At 40.3% G+C, this 26,518-nt stretch overlaps 2 protein-coding genes across 8 annotated transcripts in view; both read right to left on the bottom strand.

Moving 5' to 3' along the window:
• The window catches only part of AASDH (aminoadipate-semialdehyde dehydrogenase), a 43,532-nt gene extending 28,523 nt beyond the window's left edge, over nucleotides 1-15,009 (bottom strand). The window contains exons 1-6 of one of the 7 annotated variants that reach the window (XM_053606057.1): nucleotides 14,898-15,009; nucleotides 14,182-14,362; nucleotides 10,282-10,535; nucleotides 8,389-8,509; nucleotides 5,118-5,437; nucleotides 148-340 (exon numbers count right to left, since the gene is read on the bottom strand). In XM_053606057.1, coding sequence (XP_053462032.1) covers nucleotides 148-340; nucleotides 5,118-5,437; nucleotides 8,389-8,509; nucleotides 10,282-10,511 — 864 coding nt within the window. In that variant the 5' untranslated portion in view covers nucleotides 10,512-10,535; nucleotides 14,182-14,362; nucleotides 14,898-15,009. The other 6 variants (XM_053606058.1, XM_053606059.1, XM_053606056.1 and 3 more) reach the window with 6 other exon arrangements.
• A 6,748-nt stretch (nucleotides 15,010-21,757) lies between these two features.
• Nucleotides 21,758-26,518, bottom strand: part of PPAT (phosphoribosyl pyrophosphate amidotransferase) — a 31,370-nt gene continuing 26,609 nt past the window's right edge. The window contains exons 9-11 of the mRNA XM_053608113.1: nucleotides 25,649-25,870; nucleotides 24,075-24,195; nucleotides 21,758-22,664 (exon numbers count right to left, since the gene is read on the bottom strand). Of these exons, the coding sequence (XP_053464088.1) occupies nucleotides 22,468-22,664; nucleotides 24,075-24,195; nucleotides 25,649-25,870 (540 nt within the window). The 3' untranslated portion in view covers nucleotides 21,758-22,467. The remainder of the gene's footprint in view (nucleotides 22,665-24,074; nucleotides 24,196-25,648; nucleotides 25,871-26,518) is intronic.

The following is a 26,518-nucleotide window of genomic DNA, read 5'->3' as shown; positions in this document are numbered from 1 at the left end:
TCAAGTCACCAAAAATGTGACACATGAGGAAACAGGTAATGGTAGTTAATCCAATGTAAAGACCTACAGGAATACAAAATATTCTCGACAACATTTAAAATACTGAATAAAGAAAAACAAAACATTTCATTTGCTCCTAAAATGTACCTGCAACACAGTCACTCTGTGATGGGAAAAGAGAACGGCAGCTAATTTTGATGGGAGCGCCTTGACAACAGTTGGTACAATAAGTAGAGTGGCACCACTCGATAAAGCAACAAATATTTCCACAATGGAAGGATCGAAGGTCAGAGGGGAAGCCAGAAATAAAATATCTTCTTGTGTGATGTCAAAAAGTATCCTGAGGCAAAACAGAAGGTAGTTACGAGAAACATCAAACATTTGGCAAACATCTATTCTAAAGAAGGGTTTAGAATGCCAGGACAATGGCATCTGCCACAACACCCAGCAAATCTTTTATTTTTAGTAGAGAAGGGAGTTTCACTCTTGTTCAGGGTGGCCTCCAACCTCTGAACTCAAGTGATCCTCCTGCCTCAGTCTCCCAAAGTGCTAGGATTATAGGCAAGAGCCACTGCTCCCAAACTATACTTCTCTTTTAGATTAACCAAAACATTGCTATCAATTCAGGAAAACGATCTTTACAAAGAATAAAAGCCATTTAAAACAATAACCACTTTTTACCAGACAACCTTTATCATCTATGATGACTTTCTGATGTGTCAATTTGTTTGGACTGACTGAACTACAGTCCCCAGAATTCCCCCTCTGACATGTTTTCTATTAAGGTGGGAGAGAAAGGATATTCTCTTGACCTATCACACTCGTCCTCCAAGCAGTAATTCAATCAAACCCCAAAGGCCTAAATGGGTTGGCTGGATTTACTTGGAAGGCCTTTAAAAGAGGGTTGAAAGATAGTCCCAGCTACTGGGGAGGCTGAGGCAAAAGAATTGCCTAAGCCCAGGAGATGGAGGTTGCTGTGAGCTGTGATGCCACCGCACTCTACCAAGGGTGATAAAGTGAGACTCTGTCTCTAAAAAAAAAAAAAAAAAAGAGGGTTGAGAGATCCACATAGCAGCCGGGTCTGCAGTAATCTTCCTTCTCCCTGGACCTGATTTTGCTTGTGGACAATCTCATGCCCACAGGGTTCCAGCCTGCTCATAATCACCCCTTCCTGTTGTATGGGCTTTAAGGCAGCCCCACAATGTGCAAGTCAATTGCTTGTCATAAATCCCTGATTCATCCTCCTGCATCTGCTCTTCTAGTAGAATGCTTATTGTGTCAGACTTATTCGGTGATGCTAAATGGAGACCTCTAACTCCCATTTCCCACTATATGGCATTTTTATGTCAGTTTGAGAACAAAAAGCAAAACAAGAATGCGTATGATGGTGAGCATATTACAGAGCTCAGATAGTCAGCATTCAGCTTTCAGTTTGAACACACAACCCACTGCATCTAAAAACGAGGATTACCTTACCAAAGACCCCAGGGAAAACTGCATTTTTATTTCTAGATTCAATGAAGAGTGGACAGCCACGTAAAAAGATGATTGGAAAAAAAGAGACTGTACTAATAGTAATTGGCTGAGTGGGGAAATCCAGCAGTTAAAAAAAAATTTTTTTTTTTTTTGAGACAGTCTTGCTCTGTTACCTGAACTAGAGTACAACCTCAATCCCCTGGGCTCAAGCAACTCCCCTGCCTCAGCCTCCCAAGTAGCTGGGACTATGGGCACATACACCAAACCCAGCTAATTTTTTTGTAGAGAGGGGGCTGGTCTCCTTTCTCAGGCTGGTCTCAAGCAATTCCCCTGCCTTGGCATCCCAGAGTGCCAGGATTACAGGTGTGAGCCACTGTGCCCAGCCTGTTTAAGTTCTTGATCTCTCTGTGCAGCATCCTTCCTCCTGGGTATAGGGCAGACCTTTCTGGAATAAGAGTCTTACCATCTACTTTCAGGCCAGGTAGGTCAGAGAATTTCTTTATGGCAAGCTCCTACACAGAAAGGGAGGGGGAGGTTAGAGAGATATTTCTAAGTTTTATGACTGGCTTTAGGGGAGAAGTGTTCTGGTTTCTATGACTTTCCTCTAGGAAAAAGGATTCTAGTTTCAGTGGGCTGCCTTGGGGTGAAGGAAGCAGGAAAAAAAGAGTGCAGGAAAAGGTCAGAAAAGAGACTTTGTGCTAAGGCCTTTCCAATGTCCTTCAGTTTGAAGCACTCCACATAGTAAAGGGCATACTTTGGGATATCAATTGCTGAGTCCAACAAAGGCTACACTCAAACTTAAATTTTTTTTTTAACATTTATTTATTTGTTTACTTTTTGGCCGAGGCCAGGTTTGAACCCACCACCTCTGGTATACGGGGCCAGTGCCCTACTCCTTGAGACACAGGCGCCGCCCTCAAACTTAAAATTTTAAGGGAATTGTTCTTTGCATATATTGTGTGATTTCCTAAACACACATTTAGGGGAGAACAAACTTTCTAACAGGCTTTCAACAAAGCATAACCCTGAACATAATTCTCAGTGTCTCCATTGTATGAACAAACATGGGCAATGTTATACATGCTCCAAGGCATTTAATTTCGAGAAAGCAGCTTAAGATGCATTCAATATAAGAAAAGTGAAGAAAAGAGAAGAGACAGATCTTAAAGGACTAAAAATGATGGAATGAAGCAAATGTTTGAACGTGCTACTTGTGACTCAGTGCTGGGTACCTAGGGGATTGTTTCTCATTTTCCCTACCACCGTAGGAAGCAGGTACGGTTACATTAGGACCCACCAGGAACCCCAGCGTTGGTATGAAGATTACTTTAAGCTAAAGACATTTGAGAGTCAACAGATGTAGAAAGAAATCTTCTTGGAGCTTCTTTTATTTGGCCAAAAGCAGAAACTTCTGGGGAGTGAGGCTTCTAAAAACCTTCTCTTCATTCAGAGTGTTTCAACTCCCAGGAAGACACAGAGTAAACCTCCCAGGAAACCACTCTCTGAGAAGAGTTTTATGGCCATTGAAGAACAAAGAAAGACCATTACACCTCAGTTGTTATCACAAACTTCCTTATCTCCTGTTTTCATTGAAAACCCATTTGTCTTATCTAAAAAAAAATCAACTTGTTCTTCCTATAGTAGAAGTCTTTTCTCCCAACATTTCTCCTTCTAAATTAGGTATGTTAATTCTCTAACTTTAGTTACACCTACTTGCATAGGAATAAACTTTTTCTCCTATTAATCTGTCTTTTTTGCCAGTTTAATTAGAAGCATCCAGTTACGAGCCTCTGATGCACCCCTCTTTAAATAGAGAAAACTGAAATTCAGGGAGGTTAAATAACCTGTGCAAAGACATAAACATCGACTAAGTCTTAGCTATTTAAAAAATAGCTATCATTATCCAATCTTTAAAATTAAAACCCCAAATTGAAAGATCTGTCTAGACTAGACTCCAAAATCTCAATAAATCAGACTTAGCCCTTTGCTGTCTGAGGACTGTCACACTCTTTGGAGGCAGCATTGCCTCTTATAAGCAAAGAAAACTCAGTGTTGTGCTATTGTTAGCAGATTATTCGGGTAATATTTGGAGAGCAAACAACAGAAATAAGATTGTTCTAAATTGTGCCTGAGATTTGGTACTCCTTAGCTTAAGTCTAAAACAAGTAGAAAATTTAACATTACTGCTTTAATTTCTAGATTGTATATCTTTCTTTTTTTTTTAAATCTTTATTTATTTGTTTATTTATTTTTTAGAGACAGAGTTTCACTGTCACCCTCGGTAGAGTGCTGTCGCGTCACAGCTCACAGCAACCTCCAACTCCTGTGCTCAGGTGATTCTGTTGCCTCAGCCTTCCGAGTAGCTGGGACTATAGGTTCCTGCCACAATGCCCGGCTATTTTTTGTTGCAGTTTGGCCGGGGACGGGTTTGAACCCACCAGCCTCGGTATATGGGGCCGGTGCTCTACTCACTGAGCCACAGGCGCCGCCCCCTGTTTTTTTTTTTTTGAGACAGAGTCTCATTATGTTGCTATAGGCAAAAACCCAATATGTCTTTGTCCCTGCCATTCTGAGAGTGAGCTAGTAATGAATCTTATTTGGCACAGTCTAGGAGAATGAGCTAGTAATGAATCTTATTTGGCACAGTCTAGGAGAAATGGGGTCAGAACTCCATTACAGCCTTTGGCCTGGACATGTTGGAAGTAAAAAATTCCATGATCAGAAGCTGGCCCAGGAGGCTGGGGGCATGCAAACATGTCAACAGTATGTCTTAGGAATCTCTGGGGGGTGGTGGTCTTTTAAGATTAAATTACTGCCTCCAGATGGCTTGGGGCCTAACAGGGCGGGTAAACAATCAACCCTTTCCCCCACAGGGGTTAACTGCTGATGGCATGTTTTTCCATGATTACTATTTTAGGTATAATAGAAAATTTAAAAGAATGTTTATCAGTTAGATTAACAGTGTGCACGTGCAGCACTGGCTATATAAGCTGGGAAGAATTATAAAGACGTTTGCTACTTGCCGTCATAGAACTTGTAGCCACTCTTGGTTCTTCAATTGCAGGTCTATACTCTGCATCACCGATCACGCATAAGGGACTTCACACAACAGTCGCCCTGGGTAGAGTGCCATAGCGTCACAGCTCACAGCAACCTCAAACTCTCAGGCTTAAGTGGTTCTCTTACCTCAGCCTCCCAAGTAGCTGGGACTACAGGTGCCCACCACAACACCCGGCTATTTTCTTGTTGCAGTTGTCATTGTGGTTTAGTTCAAACCCGCCAGGCTCGGTGCACGTGGCTGGCACTGTAACCACTGTGCTACGGGCACCGAGCCTCCAAGAGTGAATTTAACGCAATGAAAATCCCTTAATAGCTCCCTATCATCTACTGGACTAAATGCCTGGCCGCCTTCTATTTCCTCAGCCCTGCCCTGAACACTTCCTAGCAGTACCAATAGACTCTTTTCTCCCATACCCCAGCTGGTACTTATGCCAGGAAAAGAACTAAAGTTCAAATAGAGCTAAAACAAGAGACTCAAATGCTTAGCACTATCATTTTAGTAACTAGAGTTAAAAACACGCATCTTAAAACTTTTCTTCCTTGAAAATTCAAGTTCGAAGGATTAAAAGATTGGAACTTACCGGAAATGCTGGATATTTGGTACTATACAGTCGTGAGGCACTCTGACGACCTTCGGCACTCCTGTAGTCCCGGAGGTATGGAGAACATAGGCTAAGCAATGCTTCAGCCTCACGTCCATGTGTTCTTCCGCTTTTTCTTCATTGCAGTCCTCGGAACTTACGCTGTCTTTTATCGTTTCTTTTTCATAGCGCTCTTTTCTATCACTTAGCATCAAGTTCACCTCACCATTTTCCCACTGAAGTGTGAAGAGTACTAGGTCATTATGTTCAACTGTAAATGTATCATAGTTCAATAATGTTTCATAGGAAGACCTGAATTTCTATGTCAGATGGAGAACAAAGTTTACAATATTAATAATTAAAAGATACTCTTTTTTATACAGAAGTAATATGAAATACAGTTGCCCCTCCAATATCCCAGTATCCATGGGGTATTGATTACAGGACCCCTACGAACACCCAAATTTGAGGATGCTCAAGTTTCTCACGTATGATACAGGATTTGCATATGATCTATGCATATCTTTCCATATACTTTAAATCATCTCTACATTACTTATACCCAATACAAAATGTTATGTGGTTGTTATACTATGTATTTTCTTACATTATTTGTTATGGTTATGTTGTTATTTATTATTGTTATTTTCTTCCGGGTATTTTCACTCCACAGGTGGTTGAACGCTTGGATGGGGAACCCTCAGATACAGAGAGCTAACTCTATTTACTCATTTACTTATTCAATGTGGATTTTTTGGTGGTGGGTGGAGGAGGGGGAAGCACTTGCTATGTTTCCAGGGATAAAATGATAAATGACAAATCTTCAAGAATAAAATATTGTCCTTACTCTTGAACTCACTTTCAAAATGAAAAGATATATAAAAACACACAATTGAAATGCAATGTGGTAAATGTGATAAAGAAGTATGCTTGAAATATGGGAAGAGAGGAAACTGAACTTAACTCTGCCTAGAAGGTCAGCGATCACTTCATGGGCAGTACTGGCATTAGTAAGTAGAGATTCTCCAAATAATGAAAATGGGCACTTTAGGCAAACAGCCAACATGTGAGTATCCAATCTGAGAAAGCTCATACTGTGAAGAACATTGAACACTCTAGTAAGGTACAAAAGTGTGGAGAGGGACAATGGGAGTTATGCTGTTGATAGATGAGATGAGATGCAAATCTTTAGCAACTCTGTACACGCAGCACTAGTGGGCTCAGACCTTACCCTATAAGTAGATTCTATCACCTTCCAGCTGAATATGGAAACAGCCTAGATTAGGCTGTACTCTACCAAAGACAGAATGATAAATGAGACTCTGTTATGAGCCATTTAACTAATCTTTTGCAAGAATTCAGATATGCTACGTGGGCCTGAACTACTCTGTTGTAACAGGAGTGGTCAGAAAGAGCGAGTGAAGAATCGGTAAGGCATGGTGACTTTGTAAGTGAGTCTAAGAAGATTGCTGGGTTTTTGACTCAGATGATTTGTGGATGGAATGAATTAATGCAAAAGTAAGTGTGGATAAAGAGATGCTAGATTCAGTCTGCACATATTGAAAGTGAGGTTCCTTTGAATACACTTTTTAAGCTGATTTAAAACCAGCTTAATGAAATATAACTTAGGTTTTCACATTAAAGAAATCAATATAAATAGCAAGAGAAAAAAGTCACAGCCCAGGAGCCTGTAGTGTTTTCTCTTTTTGTATTTATTGTATGTGTTTATATCAGGAGGGGAGATATGGTGTGGCCTGTAATGCTTAAAAAACTGAAGGCCTACATATTCTTTTTTTTTTTTTTTTTTTTGCAGTTTTTGGCCAGGGCTGGGTTTGAACCCACCATCTCCAGCATATGGGACCGGCACCCTACTCCTTTGAGCCGCAGGAGCCACCCCAGGCCTACATATTCTTAAGATTTAGTTCAAAATCATCTTCAGCCATTAAAATTTTACTATACGTACTAGGCTACATTTACTTCACTTAGAACAATGTCTTACCACTTACAACAACACTAAGTGGACCATATAAGCTCAGGAGTATTAACCTCTTCTCTCCAAATACATTATAAGCAGCTGGAAGGCTCACATATGAGTTCCTCCCTCCCCAACCACCCTGTCCCTAGTGTGGGGTTTCTCAACTTCAACAACACTGACATTATGGACCAGATAATTCTTAGTGGGGTGCTGTCTTACACACTGTAGGATTTTTACCAGCTTCCTTGGCCACGACCCACTAGATGCCAGTAGCAACCCACTTCTACCATTACAATAAAGAATATCTCTAGACATTGCCAAATGTCTCCAGAAAAGCAAAACTGTCCCCAGTTGTGAACCACTGCTCTAGTGGATGCTGGGTATATGAGAGATACTCAATAAATATCTGCTAATTGCTCCTATGTTAAATGAAGAAAGATCACTTACATCTATCATGAAAATCACAGAATAGGGAGCAAGAGACTTTCTACAGGATTTTGCTATGTGCTCACTTCTTACTATAAATATACCTTGATATAGATAATTAATACTAATGCTCAGCCACTTCTTTTGTAAAATTTTCACCAAGGTTGTTAAGAAAAATAAATGTGGCAGGCACCCGTAGCTCAGTAGGTAAGGGAGCCAGCCACATACACTGAGGCTGGTGGGTTCAAACCCAGCTCGGGCCTGCTAAAACAACAATGACAACTGCAACAAAAAACAAACAAAAAAATAGCCGGGCATTGTGGCCTGTAGTCCCAGCTACTTGGAAGGCTGAGGCAAGAGAATCGTTTCAGCCCAAGAGTTTGAGGTTGCTGTGAGCTGTGATGCTACGGTACTCTACCAAGGGCGACATAGTGAGACTCTGTCTCAAAAAAAAACTTTTTTTTCTACCACGGGAAATAGTTTAAAAAAAGAAATTCAAAACCATACATAACACATTATTATAAGACTAATAGATATGTTTACGCCACAGAATGGTGGTTCTTAACGAAATGTGGGGGGTAGAGTGTATGTCCGGGGACATTTGGCTATGTCTGGAGACGGCTTTGGTTGTCACAACTAGGAGGTGCTACTGACATCTAATAAGTGGAGGCCAAAGATAATGCTAAACATCCTATAATGTACAGGACACTCCTCACAATAGTTTCTCAGCTCTAAATGTCAACAGTGCTGAGACCCAGAAACGCTGCCAGATTTAGCAAATTAGACTTCAAGATGAGAATAAGAGGGAACTCTTCAATTGAAAGATAAATGTAATACACAAGAAAAGCCAATTTAAACACCCAAACTTACATTAATTTGCTTTTTTTCAACAAGGATATACTTTAGGTTACATTTTTTCATAAAATAAGTTGATAGTGATGATGGTAAATCTGGATCAATAGGAGCATAAGCAGCAGGGACTTGGAGAATTCTAAAGAAACAAGCACAGAATCAGCATAAAATGCCTGTTGAAAATGATCTTCCTTTATGCATTTCTATTTCTCTATGCACTTTACTGTTTGTCAAAAATTTCCAATTTTTTTTTTTTTTTGTAGAGACAGAGTCTCACTTTATCGCCCTTGGTAGAGTGTCGTGGCATCACAGCTGACAGCAACCTCCAGCTCCTGGGCTTAGGTGATTCTCTTGCCTCAGTCTCCGGAGTAGCTGGGACTACAGGCACCCGCCACAACGCCTGGCTATTTTTTGTTGCAGTTTGGCCGGGCCGGGTTTGAACCCGCCACCCTCGGTATATGGGGTCGGCACCCTACTCACTGAGCCACAGGTGCCGCCCAATGTTTCACTGACACAGATCTGGTTATAAATATTGTTATTTTATCTTGCTCTTAATGAATATTTAAGTATTTACAATATTAAATTCGTATGACTCACTATAGAGAATTATAAGATTTTTTAAAGTTAATGTAGTATAGTATGATACACTTGCTTAACTGGTCACTACTAAAATACAAAACAGGTAGCAGAGTCTAATTTTTCATCTGCCTATGTAAAATAACACAAAATAAGCCAAACATCCCCACGCAACTTTCAGGGTATGGAGATTCATAAAAGACCTATTTCACCAAAAAATAAACCAGGATATACTAAGGGGAAAAAAAACTTCGAAGTTGTTTTTTATGTAATGATACGTGTATGAACAAGATAAAAGATCACTTATTCATTTTAAATATTTTGAGGTCCACTGTGGGGACATTACATCTTTACATGTAGGAAATTCTCAATAAATGTTTGTCAATGAATAAAAATAAATTTTTGAACATCTTCTTTATGCTTATAAATTCATCGACTAAGACACAAAGGATATGTCGGCTACTCTAATCCTTTGGGAGCTTCTATTTACTGTAGAACCCTAGAACAGCAATTGCTGCTTGAGGATAATATTCTAGAAAAACTTAAATGACAGAACATTTTGTAAGGATTTGTTGGAAGTTATCTTCCCACTCATATTTCACTTTTTGTGAACCATTATCCAAAACTCTTCTTCGTTCATTTAACGAACACCTGAGTACCTAAGATTTCAGTCTAAGGATGGGGCTGAGGTTTAGGAGGAGATACTCATGTTATTTATGGAAATCTCTATTTTCTTTGATCTAACAACAAACAAACTTTTATAAATTGTTACAACTGTTTTCCTTTAACAGACAAATGACACTCTTACATTTTGGAGATATTTAAATGCTCTATTAATAAAAATTTCTAGTCTCTCCTAAGTTCAGAAAAATTATATATATATATTTTTTTGAGACACAGTCTTACTATGTCACCCTCGGTAGAGTGCCATGGCATCACAGGTCACAGTAACCTCAAACTCTTGGGCTTAAGCAATTCTCTTGCCTCAGTCTCCCAAGTAGCTGGGACTACAGGTGCCCGCCATGACACCCGGCTATTTTTTGTTGCAGTTGTCATTGTTGTTTAGCTGGCCCGGCTGGGTTCGAACCTGCCAGCCTTGGTGTATGTGGCTGGCGCTGTAATCACTATGCTATGGCAGCAAGTCCAGCATAATTAATTTAAATACTTAAAAATACCACTAGGGGAAATGTGAACTCTTTCAGCCTCTCTCAAATTAAGCAAACAACAGAAAAATCTAATAGTAAACAAAACAGTGACTTGCAATATATTCTATTTATTAAAAAACTATAAATTAGCTTAAAGTAGTATCAAATTTATAGTTCCAAAAAATATTACCCTAAAATCCAAGAGGGTAAATTAATTCCAGGCTGGCAGTAGAGACCAATTTCTCGAATTCCTTCAAAGTCACAGTGTGACAGAAGAAAATTTGATAATCCCGAAGCAACAGTAACCACAGTCTTGTAGGTACAATAAAGTGGAGGCTGGTTGTTACATTCATCAAAACACACAGCTACTTTATCCGAATACAGAGAGGCAGCCTGATGCACCAATTCCTGAAGAGTCATTTCACTGAAGTTTATCTAAACAACCTGTAACAGAGAACTCTATAAATATACAGAAATGTTAGGGGGAAAGGGCGTTATAGGGACCTTAGTGGAGGGAGAAACTTCTCTATAACCATTCCTCACAAAAGTAATTATATCAAAGACACATAAATAAAGACTCTTTAGCTGGCCTTTGTGGCGGGTACCTGTAGTCCCAGCTACCCGGGAGGCTGAGGCAAGAGAATCGCCTAAACCCAGGAGTTGGAGGTTGCTGTGAGCTGTGACGCCACAGCATTCTACCAAGGGCGATAAAGTGAGACTCGGTCTCTACAAAAAAATAAAAAAATAAAAAAGACTGAGTTTGTGCAGTATCTACAGTAACTTTACTAAGAACAATGATGTTGAAAACTAATTTGACCCTAATGCTGGGTTAGGGCTTGGAAAAAATCTGGGCGAGGTGTGGTATACATAGAAGAAAATGAAACAGGAATAAATGTAGACATCTCTGTCAATTGACCACAGTGTGAAAAAGAGGAGACATCTTTTTCCATCTCTGAAAAAAGAAGAGAAGCAATACATAAAAAATTAACCAATACAATCAAATTTATTTATTTATAGAGTTAATAAAGATTTATTAAGAGCAAGAAGGTGAGCTGCCACTGAAAATGGAAAATGGGAACAGTCTAGAAAACCAAAATTAAAGTTCGGCGTGGTGGCCCAGGCCTATAATTTCAGCTACTCCAGAGGCTGATGTAGGTTAGCCTGAAGCCAGGAGTTCAGACTGGGCAAACAATAAATTTAAATGAACTCACTGGCAGCTCACGTAATCAGCAGTCTCTAAAAAAGTTTCTTAAAAAATTACCCATGCTGGCTTGGCACCCATAACTCAGTGAGTAGGGCGCCCACCACAACACCCAGCTATTTTTTTGTGGCAGTTGTCATTGTTGTTTAGTAGGCACGGGCCAGGTTCCAACCCACCAACCTTGGTGTATGTGGCCGGCACCCTAACCACTGAGTAATGGGCGCCGAGCCAGTTCATTTAAATTTGAACTCTAAACTCTAAACCTATTTTATTTTTTTTGTTTGTTCGTTTTTTGCAGTTTTTGGCCAGGGCTGGGTTCGAACCCACCACCTCTGGCATATGGGGCTGGCGCCCTACTCCTTTGAGCCACAGGCACTGTCCCTGGACTCTAAATATAGTATTACAACATAATCAACAATTATATCAATACAATGTAGATTTCTTTTTTCTTTTTGAGACAGAGCCTCAAGATGTCGCCCTGGGTAGAGTGCTGTGGCATCACAGCTCACAGCAACCTCCAACTCCTAGGCTCAAGCTATTCTCCTGTCTCCACCTCCCAAGTAGCTAGGACTACAGGCACCTGCCACAATGCCCTGCTATTTTTTTTTTTTTTTTTTTGGTTGCAACCATCATAGTTGTTTGGCGGGGCTAGGCTGGATTCGAACCCTCCAGCTCAGGTGTATGTGGCTGGTGCCTTAGCCGCTTGAGCCACAATGTAGATTTCTTAATGTAAATTATATTAAAAATTTTGAAAAATCAATTTTTCATCAAAGAAATATTAAAGATCAATGGAAAATTAAAAAAACTCACACCTGTTAGGTTTTTTTTGGGGGACAGAGTCTCACTTTGTCACCCTTGGTAGAGTGCCATGGCATCATAGCAGCAACCTCAAACTCTTGAGCTCAAGTGATTCTCTTGCCTCCGTCTCTGGAATAGCTAGGACTACAAGTGCCTGCCACATCACCTGGCTATTTTTAGATGTAAAGTCTCGCTGTGGCTCAGGCTGGTCTGGAATCTGTGAGCTCAGGCAATCCACTGGTCTCCGCCTCCCAGAGTGCTGGGATTACAGGCATGAGCCGCTGCACCAGGCCCTATAGGCTACTTGATAAATCTTATTTGCTTTGAAATATGGAAAATTGGGTTCAGGGAGGAGGAAAACAAATCTCCTTTACCTATTTTAATTATTCAAGTTTTTGTTTATACTTATTTGAACAGATTTACTTACTGATTCAAAATAAAATTAACTTCCATCCATGCCATTTAATATCAATTAGAAAAAGCAAAATGTTAATAGAGTAAAATGAGCCTATAGCCACTGTGATTTCTTCATATAAAATTTAAAAATACAGGCTCGGCACCTGTGGCTCAAGCAGCTAAGGCGCCAGCCACATACATCTGAGCTGTGGGTTCGCATTCAGCCCGGGCCTGCCAAACAATGACGGCTACAACCAAAAAATGGCCAGGCGTCTGTACTCCCAGCTACTTGGGAGGCTGAGGCAAGAGAATCGGGTAAGCCCAGGAGTTGGAGGTTGCTGTGAGCTGTGATGCCACAGCACTCTACCCAGGGCGACAGCTTGAGGCTCTGTCTCAAAAAAAAAAAAAAAAAAAAAAAAAATTAAAAATACAGTCAAGCAAGGTGGATCATGCCTGTAGTCCTAGCACTCTGGGAGGTTGAGCCAGAAGGATTGCTTGAGGTCAGGAATTGGGAGACCAGTCTAAACAACAGCGAGATCCCATCTCTACTAAAAATAAAAAAATGAGCTGTACATTGAGCTCCCAGCTACTTGAGAGGCTAAGACAGGTGGATGGCCTGAACCCAGGAGCTTGAGGATGGCACTCTAGACTGGGTAACAGAGAAAGACTTTGTCTAAAAAAAAAAAAAAAAAAATTCTGAATGCAGGAACTCATGCCTGTAATCCTAGCACTCTGGGAGGCCTAGGCAGGTGGATCACCTGAGCAAGACCCTTGCTCTACTAAAAATAGAAAAACTGGGGGCTTTGTGCTGGGCGCCTGTAGTCCTAGCTACTCAGGAGGCTAAGGCAAAAGGATCACTTGAGCTCAAGAGTTTGAGGTTGGTGTGAGCTATGATGATGCCACAGCACTCTACCTAGGGTCTCAACCCTGTCTCAAAACAAATAAACAAAAATAACAAAGTACAAAATAACTCCAGTACTTGTATTTATTTCTAGGAATTGTTTCTGTAAGTATTTTTTGTGATGCACAGATACAATTTTTAAGCTTTCCTCAGGCACACAAATGATCATCATATAAAGGTAAGGAAGAGCATATAATAAAATGATTGACAATGAGTTTATTTTGCAACATATTGTTAGTGACAAAAGGTACTTTCTGCTACCCTCTCCTGCACGTGAGTACCAAATTACACTATGGAAAGCACTAATGTAGTACACTGAGGCATTTTAACAAATGTTTATACAGAAAAGATGCTTTTGTTCCTTGAATGCAAAAACAAGTATAGCAGTTGATTTTTCCATAGAACAATTTGATCAGTATACATATTACAGCTGAAGCAAGGCGCAGGACTTTAAAATGAATTAAATCTGTAAAGAACATGCCATTTTTTTTTTTTTTTTTGTAGAGACAGAGTCTCACTTTATGGCCCTCGGTAGAGTGCCGTGGCCTCACACAGCTCACAGCAACCTCCAACTCCTGGGCTTAAGCGATTCTCTTGCCTCAGCCTCCCGAGTAGCTGGGACTACAGGCGCCCGCCACAACGCCCGGCTATTTTTTGGTTGCAGTTTGGCCGGGCCGGGCCGGGTTTGAACCCGCCACCCTCGGTATATGGGGCCGGCGCCCTATCGACTGAGCCACAGGCGCCGCCCAAGAACATGCCATTTTTACATTTTTATGACAAATTACCACACTCACCACACATCTATACCATAACTACGACGTTTTTCAACTTTTAATCTCCAGTTTCCCAGTGGTTGCTACAGAGAAGGCAAACCCATCCTTGTTATCTCGGGTTTTCATTTTCATTCATGTAGTCCCAAATGTGTTCCCTCCAGTAGAGAATACTGTATCTATTGGATGCCCAGACATTTGAGACCTTATAAAGAAAAACAAAAAAGAAAAGCAAAGTCTGGCAAGCAGATTCGATATGTAATGTGATCATTAAGTTTAAGATATTTGCTACTTTACAACGGGAGAAGCTGCCATTTAGTCACCAGAGATCTTAAGCGTGTCAACAAATTCTACTGCCTTTAAGGAGTCTCCCTAGGTTACTAGCTACTTTAACGATAACTAAATCCACCTGCTTAACTTACATTATACAACTTCGTTTAATAACGGTGTACGCTATAGCTTCCAAACATTCTTGGAAAACACACTACGAAGTGGGCGGAGCAGGTCACTTCCACTTGAACCAAGGGGCAGAAGGTCTGAGGCAGGTGATCCACATTTCTCACAAGCCAGAGTTCACCTGCACCACACCAGCCCGCCACGCCCGGTAACTCAAACCCGAAGCCAGTGGTTCTGAAAGATGAGCAAACCTGTGCCGAAGGAGCCTCAGAAAACCTCGCGGTACTTCGCCTCCCTCACACAGACACCCCACCAGACACCGCGTCCCGAGATAACTCACTCACCAGGTCTCGCGGAGGAGAGCCCTTTCCCCCAAGCGCGTCTGGAAGCCGTAAAGCTGCCTCGCAGCGCGGCTCACGGGTAAATCTTCCGCGTCGCTCCGTGATGTCACGCGAGCGACGGCAGGCAGGTAGCGTCACTGCCCCGCCCCCTCCCGAAGCCGTGGGTCTTATTTAAATGAAGCCGAGCTGGACGCTTATTCTTTTTTTTTTTTTTTTTTATTTGGCCGGGGCTGGGTTTGAACCCGCCACCTCCGGCATATGGGACCGGCGCCCTACCCGCTGAGCCACAGGCGCCGCCTGGACGCTTATTCTTTGACCTTGTCTGCTCTGGTGTTCCTTGGGCGCACACGGTATTGGATAGGCTTCGCAAAGACTGTGGAGCGCACCATCTTGGAGCCGCATCCTTTTATACGTGAGAAAATTCTCGGGCAAGGTTCTTTTTAAAAAAATTAAATCATGGCCGGCGCCTGTGGCTCAAAGGAATAGGGCGCTGGCCCCATATGCCCTGGCCAAAAACTGCAAAAATAATAATTAAATCATGGGAGATTTCGCGAATTGTTTTTTCCAAGTCAACTTATCCAGCTTTATTTTCTCTCTCTTTTTTTTTTTTTAGAGATGGAGTCTCGCTTTATGGCCCTCGGTAGAGTGCTGTGGCGTCACAGCTCACAGCAACCTCCAACTCCTGGGCTTAAGCGATTCTCTTGCCTCAGCCTCCCGGGTACGTGGGACTACAAGCGCCCACCACAAGGCCCGGCTAGTGTGTTTGTTTGTTTGGTTGGGGGGTTTTTTAGGTTTTTTTTTTTTGCAGTTTGGCCGGGGCCGAGTTCGAACCCGCCACCCTCGGTATATGGGACCTGCGCCCTACCAACTGAGCCACAGGCGCCGCCCTATCCAGCTTTATTAAAGACATTTATAAACAATCATGGTATTTCGGGCAGGACATGGGCAGTCTTTAACAATATACAGCTTTCAAACTCTTCTTCAGTGATCTACCAAGATCACAAAGCCAATATAAAACCCAAGGAACTCTTCATCTGAACAGGGAAAGTTTAGAGCGACGGTTGACATTTCGCGTTGCTGTAGTGTGTTATGACAACTTTTCACAAGCTGACCCAGACTTTCAGGAAATGAAGTGAAAATGGCAAAAGTTATCCGAAAACCCATAATCTACAAATAGAACTGCTGCATGCCATCTTAGTGGTGTCACTTGAAAGTTCAGATTACTTGACATACTGGTGAGCAATTGTTGGGGGTCAGGTCTCAAGAAGTGTCTTAGGTTTGAGTTAAGACTATGCGGAAGGCAATGAAGGAGAGTAAGACACACAAAACAAATTAGTTTCTCCACCACAAGGCGTTTTTTGCCAAGGTGGTTGTGTGTCAACCTAGGGAATCCCTCCTCCTGAGGGCCAAGAGAAAGTCTTTCAAACTAGAAGAGACAGGTGTTTTCCTCATGTCAATTCAACTCTGGACACATTCTATTAGTGACAGATGCCCCAAATAATGTTCGGTGTGCTAACAACACAGTTAAGAAAAAAATTAAAACAAAATTATGCAATTTCATTAAACTTGGTAAAAAAAAATAGTATTTCAAACTATACAGTCACCAAAAGTACACAGTTATCAAAAATGCACACACTTCCCTTGGTATCTCCAGCACCTGCAGCTTTCTGTGCCTTGTCTGTTTTGGCATCTCCATTTTCTGCAGGGTCATTCCCCTCCTTGCCAGTGTCAGCTTTTCCCCCTTTCCCTTTCTTCCTTCTTTGCAGAGAACTTTTTAGGCTTGGACTGTGGCTTTGGAGGAGCAGGATTATCAGACAACCTTGCAGATCTCTGAAGTTGTCCTTTGCCTTCGCTTTATCTCCTTAAGCATCCCCTTCAGCTGAAGGGGTGGAACCTAGGACTGAACAAGGGGATGCAGTGACCCGTGGGCTTAGCTTGGTCCAAGGGTCATTCTCACCTTGTTTAGAAGGTTAAGATTCTTGGATTTTTTTTCTTGTTTTTTAATTTCAGATTAGTGAGAGTACATACAATTAGGTTACATAGTTTGCTTCTGTAAATTTTGAATTTTGAACCGTTCTCTTCATAAATTGGGGATAAAAATATCACCTAGGGCTGATGTGAAGGAAGATGAAATCATTGTGAAATAAGTTATTGGCATTCAACCAATGACATTTTCTGAAAACCTGCCCAAGATGGCTAGGGACCGTAAGTGACTGCAGCCGCCAAGCCTGAAGAGGAAGTCTCTGTCATAAAACTGACATTGGGGGGCGGCGCCTGTGGCTCAGTGAGTGGGGCGCCGGCCCCACATGCCGAGGGTGGTGGGTTCAAACCCAGCCCCGGCCAAACTGCAACAAAAAAATAGCCGGGCGTTGTGGCGGGCGCCTGTAGTCCCAGCTACTCGAGAGGCTGAGGCAAGAGAATTGCTTAAGCCCAGGAGCTGGAGGTTGCTGTGAGCTGTGTGAGGCCACGGCACTCTACCAAGGGCCATAAAGTGAGACTCTGTCTCTACAAAAAAAAAAAAAACTGACATTGGGAAAGAAATTGAAGCAATAACTAAGGAATTCAATAGGGCTTGACAGTGGTGTTTAATAGGACCTGTAAAGAAAATAAAATGGACCTGTGGTGGAGAGTGGCAACCTATGTGCCTGCATAGAAGTCTGGGTTTCCAGCAGAACTGTTATGTTGGAGACATGTAAGTTATTACAGTAAGTGTCAAGAGCAGTAATACTGGTGTTTCTAAGCTACTTGTGGTAGAAGCAGAAAAGAAACAATCAGGTTTTTTGTTTTGTTTTGGTTTTGGCAAGAGAAGGGGGCTGCAAAGGCAGCTCAGCATGAATACAATATAGGATGCTCTCCCGGCCTTAGTTGTTGGTGACATAACTGTAGTTCTCATACAAGTGAAAAGTATCTCCCCTTGCCTACTGTACTTTTCCACCAGTATGTACCACAAATTATTTAAACTCACATGGCCATTACTCTTTTGTTATGGCAGAGTGGCGAACATACATCTTGTCTTTGTCTTATATTTTGGGATGACACCATCATCTTCCCGGCTAACAACCTCACCACTTTGTTACCCTCCTGTATCCAACTAGACCCTGTGTCCTTTAGTCCCCTAGCTCTAGGCAAGGGGTGTCCAACCTTTTGGCTTCTCTGAGGCACACTGGAACAAGAGTTATCTTAAATATATATTAAATACACAAGTACTAATGGAAGCTGATGAGCATAAAAAAATCCATGCATCGTTTTCATGATGTCTGCTGCCAGATAAGCGAAAAAGTCCTCATATAATAATCCTAATTCTGTAATGGCCTGTTCCGATGTCCAGGTTTCAAGTTTGTGATTACTAATGTAGAAAATATACGCATCTGAAGTTGTGTTTGAGAAACTAATGCATCAATATCTGGCTCACTAGAAGTAACTGCAATTCTCAGTGAGTTCTAAAGGTATTCATATTTAGGTTCTACTTTTTTTTTTTGAGACAGAGTCTGCCTCTGTTGCTCCAGGTTAAGAGTACAGTGGCGTCAACCTAGCTCATAGCAACTCAAACTTGAGTTGAAATGATGCTCCTGCCTCAGCTTCCTGAGGAGCTGAGACTATAGGTGCCCACAACGCCCAACTAGTTTTTCTATTTTTAGTAGACAGGGTCTTGCACTTGCTCAGGCTGGTCTCAAACTCCTGTGCTCAAGCAGTCCACCCACCTTGGCCTCTCAGAGTGCTAGGATTATAGGTGTGAGCTGCCATGCTTGGCCTAATTTTACCCTTCACTCACAAATGTACGTGCTGCCAAAAAAGCAATGACATGAATTGTGAAACGAGTATTGAATCCCCCAAATCAGTGTTCTTCTGTAATACAGACATCCAACTAGTCCTATCTCTGTCACCCTGGTGGGGCTTGGGAGGCAGGGTAAACTTTAATTCCGGCTGCTGCTTTTGCCATGAGTAACTGAGATCTTTACCTTTGATCCATGAATCTCACATTTATTGCCATAAAATAACAGGCTACCTTATTAGCATTTAAAGAGGTTACAATCCCAGATCTTCCTGGATAGTGAAAAATCCTTATAGCACCAGCAATAGTTGCATTATTTCTAAATCTGACTTCTTATACTAAATATGAACTATTTTCACGGCAGAGATTGATATCTGATAAGATTTTGATATTTGGCCCCTCCATTCTCATGTTGAAATCTGATTATGTAGTATTGGGAGGTGGGGCCTGGCGGGAGGTGTTTGAGTCATGGGGAAGGGTCTTACCTAGATTTCCAGCCTGTTGGTCTGCCCTACACATTCTAGAGAATTCTAAGACTGCAACATAGAAACCCCACTTTTGAGTTTCCACTCTGCTGATCTGTGGAATTCAAACTCAAGATTGCAACATCAGCTCTTACCTGAGTTTCCAGTCTGCTGGCCTGCCCTAAAAATTTCTGACTCAGCCCTCACGTGAGCCAACTTGTAAAACGAATCAATCAATCTTTCTTTTTCCAAAGATTTATGTCCTATTGGTTCTGTTCCTCTGGAGAAGACTAATTTAATAGCCCCACTCTCTGGCAAACAGCTTGAATTTTCTCATCCCTCTCCATTCTTCTTTTATAGTCGCTAGTCAAAATGCCAAACCACAATAAGCCCAACTATCAGTTTTCTGTCTTTTCCTGAACTGCTGAACGCAGAGTCAATCCCACAGTGCTCCATCATCCCAGCTGTGGTACAAAGCTGCAGAACCGAACCTTGTTTTGGAGTAGGGTTATGAATTTTCAAAGTCAGTTTTGAGTATTTTTTTTTTAAGGAAACAAATGTTGAGAAATGAAAGACGAGCAATAAAACGAGTAGAATGTGCCGGTGAATGTGTGGGTCACGGGGAAGGATTGACATGAGGGCTGACAAGTCAGAAATCTTCCATGCTCCCCCGAGTCATCCTGCCTTCCCTGCTAACCTTTGGGTATTGACTACCTTTTCCCAGTCTCCCTACTTTTTCCTTTTCCAACTATATGAAGTTGGAAACAGCTTCTTTCACTTCGTAATTTAGTTTCCCCCACGTCACTTCATGGTTTGACAGCTCAATTCTTCTCAGCCCCGAATAATATTCTATTGTGTGTACGTCCCATAGTGTATTTGTCCATTTACCTAATTGTTTACTTAGCATTGCATTTCTCATTACTTTATTTCGTCCCTCCTACTCAATCAGCACTTTTGCCAAGTTCATAAGAGAAGGCCTGGATCAGAGAAATAGGATCTATCAGATTAGCTGGTGCCAAGTACGGAGCTTGGAAGTTCTCCTCTGACCATTATACATCAACTAAAAAAGTCACTATTAAAAAAAAAAAGTACACACATAATCCTATTATTACATATATTTACCACACAGACATCACAAAGAAGTCACAAAAAAGTAGGTTTAGTTTAGTTCACAAGATAGATCCTGTGAAAACACATTTCATCTTCTCTGTAGTTTACAATACTTATATAAATTTAAAGTAGTTAAATATTTGAGATTAAATTGGTTAAAAAAAACTGTAATTGAATTCAGACCTCAGAAAGTTGTGAAAATGAAAGGCCATGATGGAGAAATATTAAGAAATTTGCAGAATTACCAAACTGTCACAGTATTACTTTTCATTACAAAAGCATCTCAATAGAACAAATAAAAACTATGGAAAACACAAAAGTAAAATCAACGATTTTGGTTTAGTACTTTCCCTGAGTCTCTTGTTTGTAAAAAATCAAATGTTAAGTAAGGCTAGTTCAAAATGGACCCACATCGGTCTCACCTCCTCTACGCTGCCATGGGGAACACCTTTAAGAAAAGAGGCTACAGTGCTAAGTGGTCCCAGGGCTTTATTCAGATGCCACTTTGCCTGTGTTACTGCCACAGGGTTGTCTGACCCACTGCTGCACGTGGCCTTAAAGAGCTGTTAAGATTTTATCTTGACCTGCCAAAATAATAGAGGCGGCTAAAAATGAAGACAAACAATTTCAATCATTAATAAATATTAAATTTTGAAATGGATCTGGACACTATATACATCAAAACGTGATAACATAACACAGAAACACACTTTTATGTTATAAAAATCTTACAAACACAGGGGCTCGGCGGGGGTGGGGGCAAGTCACCTTCAACTTCTAAATCGTGGATGTTTTTACAAAAAAATAAAAAAAATGATTGCGATCCTAATAATACAAAATAGAAAGAAGTGATTATCAGCTGATGCTTGGATATGGGCAATCCGATTCCACAAAGGTCGCTGCCTCCTTGATCCTTGAACAAAATTGGCTCCTACTGTGTTCCTACTTGATTCCCTCAATTGGCTGCGAGCGTATGTGTGTGGACACGCGGACACGCATGCACATATATGTACGTACTCGCAAGTGATCAAGCACATTGTTTTTAAAAGTACGTAATAATTAGTGAAAGTAAGAATAACAGGTTTGTTTGAACCTAAAAATTTGTTTTTTATTTTGAATGTACTAGGTTACTTCCTGAGCTTAAACTATCAGGGCACTAAGTATTATGGACCACGCTTTTTAGTCAAATCTAAGAAAAACTTTTCCAGATAGATTGTTACTATTATTCTTGGGGTATCTCAAAGAACGATGGCAAAGACCCACCGAACTCTTTGTCTCCTCCATCATAATGAAATCATGATTGCAAACTAGTTTCAAAAAGGTTGATAATCATCAGCTGTTGAAAAGCTAATCATCATGTACTATCTTAAAATATGGGGGCAAAATGATGGCTCTAACCACCAAAGTATGAAACTCATTCACATTCCTAATACTTAATAAAAGTACGCCATTGCACAGGTAGGGAAACTGAGGCATAAAAGATCTTATTTTACATGTATATATATTTTTCTTTTTTTTTGTAGAGACAGAGTCTCACTTTATGGCCCTCGGTAGAGTGCCGTGGCCTCACACAGCTCACAGCAACCTCCAACTCCTGGGCTTAAGGCGATTCTCTTGCCTCAGCCTCCCGAGTAGCTGGGACTACAGGTGCCCGCCACAACGCCCGGCTAGTATATATATTTTTCTTAAAGTTTTGTTTAAGGATAGTCAGTGAAGCCAAGGTCATAACTATAGCCAGAATGGTAGAGGGTAAACACCATGTGTAATGGATTCAAACCTCACACGAAATGTCATCTTTAAGTCACTTGTCCTGTCTGCATCACACCTCCGGTCTTAAGCCTAACCTCTCGCAAATCCTTCAAAGCACAGACATGGCAAATGATAGTTACTACTTGCCTTTTTGGACCAGGTACAAAAGGCTAGCCAATGCTTGTATAAAAAAGAAATACCTTGCCTAGAATGACATTTTTGGGGGAGGAAAAAAAAAAAAAGAAGAATACCACCTATTGTTATATTATATACAATTAGCAATTGTTACAATTAATTAGTTCAAATATAGCACTTTGGTACCCTCTTCAAAAAAAAAAAATCATAAAAAATACAAAGGTAAAACATAAGCATTGGCATTTTATATTGTACCAACAAAGTAACAGTAACAGAGAAGGTACAACCACTGTAACTTCTTGACCAATTCTGTATCTTGAAATGACCTATCTGCCCCTAACAGCTACCATTCTAACTCCACAGGGTATTTTCCAGTGAGACACGCTGTACAATGACCATTCTTTTCAAAACATTCCACACCATTCCCGTTTTCCTGAATCACAGTATCTCGCTTTTCCACTTTCTGTTTTGTAAATTTTATCCCTTCTTGTACAGATGAAACCAGTCCTTCTACTGACAGATACACGACACTGTTTGCTCCTATAGGGGGTAAGAGGGAAAAACAAAACGGTATCAGAGTTCCTGTAGAGAGGAAGAAATGCTTCAATACAGAACAGTTACAAACAATAATTTAAGCCAGAAAAAAATTTCTCCTTTCGACGTTCTTAAAAAAAAAAAAAAAAATTTTAAAAACAGAAAATAAAACAAAAATCAATGAAACTCAAAGCCTAAGCATCAAATGTAGAAAGAATTTAGAAGTGTTCAGAAGTAATTTTCTTGATGCTGAAACCAGGAAGACCTGAGCTCAAATTTAAGCTTAAGGTCACTTACTTGACCGAAGAGTATTTTTGCATTTTTAAGACGAGGAAACTCCTCATTAGTATAGTGTTGAGTATTTAAAAAAAAAAAGAAGGGAGAAACACTGCCTAATTGTAGAGTTTTTGTGATATTATTATGATAATATACATAATATACACAGCAGGTTGATATTCAAAATATTTAACCAGTAAGGCACAGGAATGACCAGTTAAAAAAACGACAGTCATAAACAACTAGAATAAAAGTACCAAAGTACAATGGCTGTATTTCACATAATAGTTACATAGTTCATACATTGCCTGATTTTAAAAAGATGTCTCCTCCAAGATAACCTAGATCTCTAAGCTGAGAAACCAAGAAGGGGGGTGTGTAGGATAAACTTACCTATTGGATACAACGAATACCCTTCTGGTGATGGGCACACCAAGAGCCCATTATACAATGTATCCATGTAACAAGGACACTTGTATCTCCTTAACACATTAACTGTCATGTGAGTTGTATTTAACTTATATGGGGCCTCCATCGCTTCTTGGCCTTTAGGCTAAGATCAAGTGTATGTGATGCCTTAGGAAGTATATATAAGAACTCATGCATCTCTTGATCTATCTTTGACCAATGGGACACTGTTCCCAAGGAAAAATTTGTTTTCTAGCATGGCAGTCAATGTGTTAATTAATATTCTGAAGTAAAAACAACAAAGAAACTTGGGCGGTGCCTGTGGCTCAATGAGTAGGGCACCAGCCCCATGTATCAAGGGTGGCGGGTTCAAACTCGACCCTGGCCAAACTGCAAACAAACAAATAGCCGGGCGTTGTGGCCGGCGCCTGTAGTCCCAGCTACTCAGGAAGCTGAGGCAAGAGAATCGCGTAAGCCCAAGAGCTGGAAGTTGCTGTGAGCTGTGATGCCACAGCACTCTACTGAGGGCTACAAAGTAAGACTTTGTCTCCTAAAAAAACAAAAACAAAACCAAAAAAACAACAAAGAAACCAAAAACTGTTTTTTTCTTGGGATCTGACTTTTGGGAGGCTCTTATTGGCTTGCACAGTTCCCTCTACCTGAAAACCTTTTCTTCCTGACAAGCTCTGGATTTTCTCTTGTAACAAAGTTTATAGAAATTTTAATGCTTACCTAGATATTCTGCAAGGTGATCAAATTCTGGTTTATTAGCAATAAGCTCTTCTTTTGTGGGAATGTTTATTCCCATGAAGCAGGGATACCGAATTGGTGGTGAGGCTACTCGAATGTGTACCTTGGAAAGAAATCATTTCACACATTCTTTATAAGAATAAGCAGGCAAAATTCTTTTTCTCCTTGAGTAAATAAATGCAATACAAAACAACAACAAATTGGTAATAAAGTAAAATATGGAATTTGTTTCATTAATTAATAAATGAAAAAGAAGCCAAGAAAATCGTATAGTAAACACAGAACTATTGTATTCAGTCAAAACTACTCAGAGAATTAATTCATTACCAAGGAATCGTTCTTGGGGCAGCTCTGCTCCAAACTCCAGAATGTCCTAGACAAAAATCTCAAAATATCAGCCACTTGTAAAGGATTCTTTCTACAGAGCTACTGACTATTTTATTGTTGCCTTTTAATGAGGAATTTTCTCTCTCCACATTGCCTACTTCTATCTCATTTAATGACTTTCTGTTCCTAGCACCTCTTTCACTTTCCCTTGTAACACCTGAATGGTTCTTTTGTCTATGTTTTATCATTTTCAAAAGAAAAGTACAGTTCATCAGGATATAACAAATAACTTACTATTTATAGAGCTATTTTTATCTACTATGATTTTCTGCCTTCTGTCAGGTAGATTCCTTCATTATAACTGGTGTTCACATTTACTTTTTTTTTTTTTAGACAGAATCTCACTGTGTCACCCTCGGTAGAGTGCTGTGGCATCACAGCTCACAGCAACCTCAAACTCTTGGGTTCAAGCGATTCTCTTGCCTCAGCCTCCCAGGTAGCTGGGACTACCGGCGCCTGCCAGAACACCCGGCTATTTTTTTGTTGCAGTTGTCATTGTTGCTTAGCTGGCCTGGCCTGGTCTGGTTCAAACCCACCAGCCTTGGTGTATGTGGCTGGCGCCATAATCACTGTGCTATGGGCACGGAGCATTGCATTTACTTTTTGAAATTCCTTCATACAAAGGATTACCCCATGTTGTGCACTCTTCATAATTACAGTTCCCAACAGCTACATGATATTTCATCACGCTGATGGATCAATTTACTAAACTATTCTCCTATAGGTAGATACGTAAGTCTTCATTTTTGCCTATCCCTCTTCATTATTGTAACAGATGTTGAATCTACTTTTACCTTTATGTATTACATAATTTTCATAAAATTTCAAAGAATAAGATGCTCATAATCCTGACTAGTCATTAAAAAGCCTGAAAAATCATAACCACTTATTTTTGAAACTTTGTAAATTACAGAAATTTTAAGCTTTTTTACTGAACTTTTTAACCTATTAAAGATTAAATTCAATACGCAGTATACGTGTAAAGCATAGGCGTAGCTATTACATGTTTCTCCAAGTTGCTACAGTTATTTCTAAACTGATAGGAAAATGTTAATTTGTTGTATGGAACTATCCATTTTGATTCACTATACTCAACTGCATTTTTAGGCTAGCAGCATGTTGTTCGTTAATCATTGATGTTCTTAGGATATATTTTGAATATTAGTTACCTCTTTTGCACCAGATTCTTTGAGCAATTTTATTATAGGTGAGATGGTATTGCCCCTCACAATGGAATCATCTACGAGAACAATTCTTTTGCCTTTAAAGTTGTCCGACAATACTCCAAATTTTTTTGCAACACCAAGTTGTCTTAATCTCATGTTTGGCTGAATGAAGGTTCTTCCTACGTATCGGTTTTTACACAGCACCTCCACATATGGAAGTCCACACTGGTAAAGAAGACATAAAAGGACAATGAACAGCGGTATCAGACTAGCCCAGGCTCCTATTTTCTCTAGATTGGGTTGCCACTATAATATGTAAGTAACACTTCACAATGTGGTTGTGATTATGGGCTCTCCATCATCAGATTCTAATTTTCCTTTACTATTTAAACTGTGGGAAGGCAAAAAGAAAAACCACTAAAAGTAACATACTTGGTGAAAAAGACAATTCATTTTTGCTCGAAATTGTAATGACTTTTTCTTAAACAATTCTTATTATTCCTCTATCTTGGAAGAGAATAATAAGCATATAAAGACAGGACAGAAGATAAAACACGGTCCAAAGATTCACATATTTAAAAATTATTGGCATAAAGGAGATGATTTTTAGGGAGAGGAGGTAATGCATCCATTTCTCAAATACTATTTCTAAACTATCCACAGTAGGGAATATTGGACATTACATATGCATACCCAAGGATCACAAAGTTATACAATATACCTAGTAATGAAAAATAAAATTTAGCTTAGTACTAAGAACATGACGCTAAAGGAACACGAACAGCTCAATTATTAACTATACTCAGTAGGCAGCAAACACACCAGTGACTTATGAGAATACTTCAAGAAGTAGGTCTTAATAATAAATAAATA

This window comes from Nycticebus coucang, chromosome 10 (assembly GCF_027406575.1).
Source record: "Nycticebus coucang isolate mNycCou1 chromosome 10, mNycCou1.pri, whole genome shotgun sequence".
In the NCBI taxonomy this organism is placed as follows: Eukaryota; Metazoa; Chordata; class Mammalia; order Primates; family Lorisidae; genus Nycticebus; species Nycticebus coucang.
Note: the sequence above shows the minus strand (reverse complement) of the source record. Positions and strands in the feature narration are given on the sequence as shown.